The sequence below is a fragment of the Alexandromys fortis genome, unplaced genomic scaffold (assembly GCF_014885135.2).
Source record: "Alexandromys fortis isolate MF-2015 unplaced genomic scaffold, M_Fortis_MF-2015_v1.1 scaffold_196, whole genome shotgun sequence".
NCBI classification, from domain to species: Eukaryota; Metazoa; Chordata; class Mammalia; order Rodentia; family Cricetidae; genus Alexandromys; species Alexandromys fortis.
Window position 1 is genome coordinate 2,910,412 of NW_026068078.1, and position 9,066 is coordinate 2,919,477.

At 42.2% G+C, this 9,066-nt stretch overlaps 2 protein-coding genes across 2 annotated transcripts in view; both read right to left on the minus strand.

The window, feature by feature from the left end:
- The window catches only part of LOC126488345 (alcohol dehydrogenase 1), a 28,883-nt gene that overhangs the window by 13,522 nt on the left and 6,295 nt on the right, over window positions 1-9,066 (minus strand). The window lies entirely within an intron of this gene.
- LOC126488351 (alcohol dehydrogenase 1-like) lies at window positions 5,408-9,060 on the minus strand. Its single transcript, XM_050121774.1, has 4 exons — window positions 8,989-9,060; window positions 6,993-7,128; window positions 5,970-6,108; window positions 5,408-5,553 (listed from the first exon to the last, which is right to left on the minus strand). Exons 1-4 carry the CDS (start codon window positions 9,043-9,045, stop codon window positions 5,529-5,531), a joined length of 357 nt encoding a protein of 118 aa, XP_049977731.1. The 5' UTR covers window positions 9,046-9,060; the 3' UTR covers window positions 5,408-5,528.

The window sequence follows — 9,066 nt, forward strand, 5'->3', positions numbered from 1 at the left end:
CAGAGAATGGCTCTCTACCTCCCCAGCTACCTTTGTTTACAAAGGTTTGGATAGGAGTCAGGTGGCACACTAGGTCCAAAGTCCAATACCTTTAAGAGTCCCACGAGAGTACTCTCTGCCCACTGTCATGGAAGGGCACAGTGTTTCTGTGAAATTCAGATGTGTAAGAAGCTAGTGGATGTTTATTGTGCTCACACAACCCTAGCGGGAGTTCTTCCTGCATTATGACATGATCTTAAGAGCAGCACGAGGAGAGAGGTTTCTTAGCCAGTATTACAGGTGAGGTAAGAGAAGTATGGAGATTCCCTAATGCCCTTCTAAGACAGCAAGAATGCAACTGTGGGCGGGCAGGCTGCTGTTAGGGAGGTTTCTGGTGTGACCACGCAGACAGATCACTATGTCATCAAAGGACACTGGATTCTGAACTTGTATTTTAACAACGTATCTTAGGGATCATTCATATTCCTTCTGTCCCTCCTTCCCTCCCTCCCTACGTTCCTCCCTCTCTCCTTCCCTCCTTTTCTCCTCCCTCCCTCTCCCTCTCTCCATCCCACTCTGCCTCTGTAACACCTTCCCTCCCTCCATCTCTGAATGATCATTGTTGGTAATTCTTCTGTCTTTTGGCTAGAGTCTGTCACTCATGTGGACCCAGTTTGGGTTGGTGTCTCGTTCTGAAACCTTCAAGTATATCAAGAGGACTGAGATGTCTCGAGGGTGGACAGCCACATTGTCTTGCAAGGTGCAATAAGCTGGTAATCGGTACTGCCAGGACCTTAACACACAGCTCCCTGACTTAAAGACATGCTCTTGATGCTACCAAGAAGGCTTGGGGCAGTCCAAGATTTATTCAGTTCTTTACCCACAAAGGTAGCCTCCATATTTTGTAAAGTCTAAGGGGACAAAAGCATACAGACAGCCTGAAATTCATATGCCATCCTATTCAACTTCAGACTTTTGCAGGCCAAAGATTTTGGCAAAGTAACTGTGGTTAATATTTACTTGAAAGGTATTTGGGAAAGAAAAAGTCATGTTATTTAGACTTTGTGTGTGTGCAAAGAATCAAGTAGCCTTCAACTGCTGCCAGCAGCAAAAAATCTACTTCCTGAGTTAATGTTCTTAATCAAGACAAACCCAACACTAGATATCAAGAATTTGCACAACATTTTACTTTGACCCTGAAGCCAAAGCTTGTCAGAGAGTGGCTGTGATCTTTCTTTCCCAAGGTTAGAATGTATCACCAGCTTGGATCCTAATTTGATGTACACATGAAGAGAGTCTTGGCAATATTTATCCAGACCTTGCTGTTCAAGGTCTTAGAAATAATCTCATAGTTGCTAAATAGCAGAGGTCGTCAGGGATCCACTGCAGTGTTCTGGGCCCAGGTAAAAAAACTGACGTGTGTAGCACATGTGGACTGGATTCTGTAATCATGCAGCAAAGCTTTATGTACACCGTTTTCCTGAAGGTCAAGCAGAAACAGAAGCACAATAGGATACGGGTACTATACTGCAGACGACCCCAGGGACTTAGTAATACAGAATCAGAACACTGTAAATACAGACATAGTAACTTAACAATAAATGGTGATTTTTTTTCATAGCACAGTGCTATTTCTGTTGACTGTCATATTATATCCCCGATCACAGATAAAGTTTAACAGGAGGCTGTTTGGCTGTTTTACTCAGCGACTCAGTTCCTGGGCGAATGGTGTGCTGTGCAGAAAGGCCTTGCCTGGGTCTGCATTTTACAGTGTTTTCCCATGGGTTCTTCCAATATTTTCAAAGTCTTCAGGGTCTTATTAAGAACTTCGACCCATCTAGAATTGAGTTTTGTATAAGAAAAAAGATAGGGACTATGCTTTGATTCTGCATATAGTCATATGTTTCTCCAAGAAACATTTCTTGGAGGCTGGCCTTTCATTTTGTTTTGTTTTTCAGTGTTTTCAGTGCCTTTGTTGAAATTCAGTTCATTGTAACCAAGCCACTGTAAAAATCACACAGATCTCTCCTCAATGGAAGTAATAGTTCATTCTGGAGCCAAGTATTAGTACTAGCATAGCCTGGGAGTACAGATATAGGTTACCCAAAATGTTATGTCCCAACATAGTAGAACTTTTGTGAAGTTGTTATGGAAACAGAACAAAGTGTGAATAAATTCAGATACTTTGCAAAAACATTGGTCGGGGTTGGTCAATCAGATGGGCTAAAACGGAGTGGAGGAATGTTTAGGCCTCAGGTGTGAGCTTATCAAGTTCTAAGGTTTTGGGTTGATGGAGGAGAGGGTCTCATTGAACTTTCCAAAGGGATTTACCTACTAGTCACGAAGATGATGCAGATTCCGGTGGGCAACAGAAGGACGTTTAAAGGGCTAAGATAGCCCAGGATACTTTGCCTCTGGACCTGATGTGTTCCAGCCTCTCCATAATCACTAAAATCAGAATCAGTTGACTAGCTTCTGTAGAATACTCAGCATAGGCAGGGTTTCTTTGGAGGAATTACGGTTCCCACCCGTGTAGTTTGATTTACAGTCTTGTTTTCTATTCTTCTGGTCTAGGGGTCTCTTTTGTGCTACCACCATGTTGTTTTGTTACTAAGGCTCTGGGGCCTGCGTGCAAACAACGCGCAGCTGTGCCTTGGGCATTCTCCTCACCCAGGACTCTGATAATTCAGGATGGTTTGTACTTGCTCATTAGTTTTAGACAGTTTTCCAGTTCTGTGAAGAATGCCATAGAATCTCGATGGGTTTGCAGGTGAGTTGAAGACTGCGCACAGCTGTTTTAATTTGTTCCAAATCATTGAAATTTCTGGTTATGATTTCGTATTTTTTCCTCTTTCTAGTTGCCTGACTGTGCTGACGTCATCCCCACTGCTTGCTCTGTGGAAGCTCTCAACTGATGTTTTAAAATGTACACACAAATAGGGGAGAGGACCACTCTGGAGAGAGCCACTCTCCTCCTACTGTGATAGTCCCAGGCTTTCACAAAAGCATCTTCGCCCGCTGTGCCATCTCACTGAGTGTCTAAAATTGGATTCACTGATCATTTAATTTACAAGGTTTTTGGTTGTTTCTTTTTTTAGAATCTCTAGCTCTTTATCAAATTCTTCCATTCCTTAATTCCTTAATTGTATTCCATAATTTATCCACCTGCTTATTTGTACAATTCCTGAAATCATTGGTTCCTTTTTCAATTGTCTCTTTGAATATTTTCTAAAATAGTATTTCTATTGGGAATTTATATAATGCACCCAAATCACATCATTCACATTCCTCCCTGGTCTGCCCTCCCACCCCTGTGTTAGCCTTCAAAAAACAAAACAAAACAAACACCAAGTCAAATTTGTGTTCCTTATATATACAAGCAAGCTCCCAGTGGCCTACCTGGTAAAGACAACTGAGTTTTCTCCCTTTCCTTCCCCCCAACCCCAAGCTCTCCCTGAAGCCATCAACTGTGAAGAGCTTCTCTTTAGTGTTGTGTGATACTTGACTATATTCTGACAAATAAAGCCTGCTTGGAGTCAGAGGTTGGAGCCAGACACTAGTTGGCCTAAATTAATCATAGATGCTTGGAGGACTGTAGACAGAGAGGAGACAGGAAGTATTAAGGCGGGGCAGAGATAGTCTTAGGTTTTTTTGGACAGAGGAAAGGAAGAAGTAGGAGGCAACTGCTGCCCGTTCCCTGCTTCTCTGATCTTTCATGTTCTTTCTGATATCTGACTCTGACCTTTATTGACAAAGATGAATTAGATTAACATGTCATCTACATCCAACCTTTGGGGCGTGATTTCCCAAGATGGTTGCTTGCCTGTGGCTTTGCAGCCACCACCATCCACTGGAGCTGCATCACCTGAATTTTCCTTTTTTCCCCTGAACCCCCTGAGTGACTTTGGTATTCTCTGTATCAGCCCTTCTGCAGTAGTCTCCACAAACCCCAAACACCATAGCGCCTGGGCTCTGAATACCCTGGAGTTGTTCCCTCTGCCTTCAGTACCATCTGCGCTCATGCTCCCAGCCCTCCACACTGCTGCTGTTGCCCATTTCCCTGTATCTGCCTTTCAGGTGGTCTCCTTCTCGCTGTGGATTGTGCACTTCCCCCAGGCCCTCTCCTCAGGCTGCAGCCACACTAGGGGAGCCCCCTGGACACCTGCTCAGGCAACTGTCACATAGTCCCAGCTCACAGCTATGCATCATCTGTAGCGCCTGTCCTCAGCCAGGCCATGCATTGCCTGTGTTCTCATTCCTGACCCTGCTACACGATGACAGCAGCCTTACACTTCAGTGTCGTCGTCAGCAGACTTGGTGAGAAAACTCGGAATTCTCAAAGGGGGTAGTTAGCCAGAGAGAGAGAGAGAGAGAGAGNAGAGAGAGACATTTTTTCTAAAGTTAAAAAATGGGAAACAATATTATGATAAAGGGAGTTAGATCTCTGGATGATTCTACAGTGGATGGTTTGAAAATCAAACAATGAAACGATAGGGTAATTACTTGGGAGTCACATGACGTCTATTATAATCATTATTATTATTATTTATTTATTTATTTTTTGGTTTTTCGAGACAGGGTTTCTCTGTGGCTTTGGAACCTGTCCTGGAACTAGCTCTAATAATCATTATTGGTTTGATAATTCTTGTTTTATTTCTAAAGGCATTGATAACAGTGCCAACTGTGAGAAACTGACTGATAAGTACAGGCCTTCAAAGAACTCACTGAAACAGATAATAGAGATATGCAGATCCTCACAGAGGAGTTTAAAGGAGAACAAACCAATTATACTATGAGATTAGAGAGCAGATTGCAAGGTTGTCAAATAACCAGCCTTAATTTATTCAGTCACCCTCATGAACAACCACCAAATGACAGGTATCCCCAAGGCTATGGAAGAGCTCACTAAACACTTGTGGAAATATCAGTTCCTTAAATCTCCTCAAATCTAATATATCCAGAGGAATCCAGTGAGTTCTTCCATATCCTAAGGAAGTGATATTCTCATTTGATACGCATTCACCTTTTGTGAGGCAGATGTTAAATTTATGGGCAATTATTAATAGAATTATCCGACACGACAGAGAAAGACTTGGTTACAGCAGTATTGGAACCTGAAACTCAGTTACAGAGGAGGACCCAGTGAAAAGATGACGCTAGGACCATTGAACAATGGAGTAGGTTTAGAGGTATTGATTTCTCAAGTCCATCTTCTGGGAGAGGCATATTATGTTGATGTATGAAGACAATCTGTGAATTCCAGAGAGAAAAGAATACCAGATGTCACAAGAGACATTGTCCCCAGTAGGAAAGATGACATAACTTAGTCAGATCAGAAGGTAGGCTGGGCACCCTGCAGCTCCCCATCTGAGGTGTGGTTGCTCTCACTTGGGGTTGAAAACAGAATCATAGAAAATTCAGTTTCTCACAAAGCTTACATGAGTACTTTATTGGCAGTGTCTCTAAGGAAGAACATTAGCGCTGTATGTGGCTGGTGTCGTGATTCAGTGGGGTGCAGGGGTCAGGAGTAGGAAGGCATCAGTATGGTCTCAGAACGTCAGGACAGTCCGGATACTGAAATAACAGATATAAGATGTTGGTTCACATTCCCAGAACTCACAGTGCCCAGAGGATAAATAAAGCATGTGTTATGAGTCTCAGTGAAAACCATCCGTAACAGACATTTCATGCTGGCTATTTGCCATACACTTTGTAGAAGCGTTTTAGGCATTGTCTCATTTAAACTTCATCCTAAGCAGCAGCACTATGAGGTCAATTATCATATTTTCTCCATTTTAAAGACTGTGAAAACTGAGGCTTAGCCTTATAAAATGCCCTGGGTCGTACATGTGCGTGCAGAGCCTGAACGGTCACAGAAGTTTCATTTTTGCTCCTATCCCATTTCTCCTTCATTTCTGTTGGTCATTTCTTCTACCGTAAAAATAATCTCTTTTCCCCACCCACCCCATACAAAGAATCCTAAAGCTCACCTCTTTCCAGAGCGAAGCAACTCAAACGCCTCATTGATTTTCTCAAAAGGTAAAACATGGGTGATTAACGGCTCCAATGGAAACTTTTTAGCCATGAAATCAGCCACAAGCTTGGGGACAGAATCTTTACTCTTAAAGCCTGAAAGGAGAAAGCAGAACCGTGAGATGCAGCCAGGGGGCAGGCAGGAGAATTAGACAAGAGATCTTCCAAAGAAACCAAGTTCCTAACAGTGCCCAGGCTGCCCCCTGAGCGGCAGACGTTGGACTCAAACACCTCTGCGTGGCGTTAATGTCTTATGACATGCCACCTGATGAACAGGGTTCGTGGCTGATGATGGCGGCTTAGTAGATCTTTCCTAGAGAAATCAGTGCAGATGTTTATAGCCAAAGGAAGGGAGTGTAGGCAAACATTACTGCCTTGGGCTCTCTCCAACCTTTAAGGCATTTTTGGGCCTTACAGAGATCCAAGTAGAAGGAGCCAGGAAAGCCCTGGCTCGTTTATGGGGAGCACAGCAGCCTGTCTTACGAATTCCGGTATCAGTTCTTGCTATAGAGAGATCATGGTTTTCATGCTGCCTTCTCAGAACTTTTCTGTTTCAAAAAGGAAGAAATTCTGAAAAAAAGTTAGGAATTAGATCCTCAAAGCTTGGGAGATGGCTAAGGTAATTAAATTCTTTTAGTTTTTTCCTGACATTAGATTTTTATTGATTATCTGCTGTGTTGATCTCCAGAATAAAAAACAAAACAAATAAACAAACCCGGTAACATTTAACAGTGGTTTCAGTGCTGGGGGAGCCTGTAACTCCAGGTCTGTAGAGAGGAAATTCGGACATTCCTGGGATTGGCTGGCTAGGAATTCTAGCCTGACCATGACTGTAGGCTACTGAGACCCCCAGAATCAATGAACAAGGCTGATTGTTCCTGTAGCTACATCAAATGATCTCTGATTCCACACACACCCGTACGTTCACCTTGACACACAAGAACACATACAGAACTTGATCCTCAGCTATGAATACATACCACCAAATATTGCTCCTTTCCACGTGCGTCCTAGCAACAGCAAGAAGGGATTCACAGAGAGGCTTTCAGAATGAGGAGGCACCCCAACAATAACACTTACACCACATGCTGCATGGCTACTTAACAGGGAAGACATCTGGAATATAAATAATATTTAAAGTGGGTATTCTTGAGGATTCTACTCACGATACAGTTTCATGTCATATGAAGATATGTACAGAGAAATATTTTGAGAGAAAAAGTGATTGAATGAATTTATGTTCAAGTCTTCCTTATCAACTAATAAAGCATCTAGTCCCATTGGGAGCCTGTGCAGTCTGGGTCCTCCAAGGAGAACACTGTTTCCTCATCACGTGACTCTCAGGCTGCCTATGTGTAGATTCACTCACTGTCATTGTCCATTAACTACAGTTTTGAAGTTTGCACTCTAAGACAATTTAGATGGTGAAGATGTAATGACGACAGCATCAGAAGTTGTCTCTTATCTATTTGTCCACCTCCCTTTTTAACACGTCCCTCCTGTGGGGCTCAGATCAAGAACGGGCAAGTTTTCAGTGGCTGTGAATCCAGTGTGTGCATTGCTTTTACATTATTCCGTTATCCAGGAACTTTTCACTTTCAATTCTTTTATTTAAAATTCTGTAGTAAAAGATGGTATTTAATCCTCAAATATGCATGTTGCCTGGCATTTTGATTTTGAAACATGACATTTAGAAAACCAGATGTCCTCAGAACACGTGGGTATCAGACATTTAGATCTTCAGATCCACTGTCAACCTAGGCTCAGATGAGCAAACAGGGAGACTGTCTAGGAAATCACATAGGAGGATGACCATGGGAAAGCCAGAACCCTGAGAGTTGAAGGCTCCCCACCCACAGAGGAGACGCTAGCTTCTCTTGACATCTTGTCTCAGTTCGAGGCTGAGAAGAATGTCGATCTCAGGGCACCATTCCCATTCTCTATTTCCAACTCTGCCAAGGCTTTTTGGAGGACCTCAGTAATGGTGATTCTTTAGGTCTCTGGGGATGCTTCTCTAGAACGCCAGAGGTCTTAGGGTGGCTGATATGTACTGGAGAAGTTACATACTTAGTAATGTATGGTGTTTGCAACTATATAGATAATATTCATTTCAAAAGTTTAAGCACTGTAAGCTTGGCAAGAGCCTTTCTTATCATTATCGCCAGCTGACTTAATTGAGCGCTTACCCCATGGCAGCTGGCTCCGTGGTAAGTATTTTACATGCACTATGTCATGTAGATCATAAATAACCCTACAAAAATGTGCATCTCTTTTCTTTTCTGTTTTTTGTTTTTGTTTTTTTGGTTATTGGAAGAGAAGATAGAAGTGGCAGAGTCCGGTAGATTCAAGTCCCTGGGTGCGAGAGTGGTGGGAGGGAGAAGAGACAGAGAACCAATATTTGTATCTCCTAAATTTACGGGCAACGACAGAATCCATGAATTTTATTTTGAAAAGTATTTACTCCAACATGTAGATCTGGGTGTTTTTGTTGCCTGGTACAGTGCCGTCTCTGAGATGAAAACATGGTGATCCATTAAAGCAGCCACTCCTGTACATGTTTGATGCTAATGAAATAATACTTGGCTTCATATTACTCATTATTCCTTTTGGCCACATGATGAGACTTGAAAATGTTTTTCATAATAGTTAATTTCACATATTATATAATATTAAGAATGTGGAAAAAATATTCATCCATTAGGTCCATAAATTGTTTTTAAATTCCCTTGATGAATTGATTTTTAGGGAAAAAAAACTCAATGAAAAGCTTTCCTGTATTAATGGAGGATTATTACTTCAGACAAATTTGTAGAACTTACAAGTCGAAAGGTGTGTCAGAATTAATCAATATGAGTAGAAACAGGAGATGGAAAATTACCATCTAAAATAGCTTTCTGCATGAGATTTCTTTATTGCTGTCTGGAGCACATTATGGATGGCAGAAGGACAGATCTCAAGACATGCCACAGAACCTACCATGGTGTCAATGCGACCAATTACTTCAAAGGAGAAGTCCACCCCTCCATCGGTCATTTCCTGGATTACTTCGTGGAT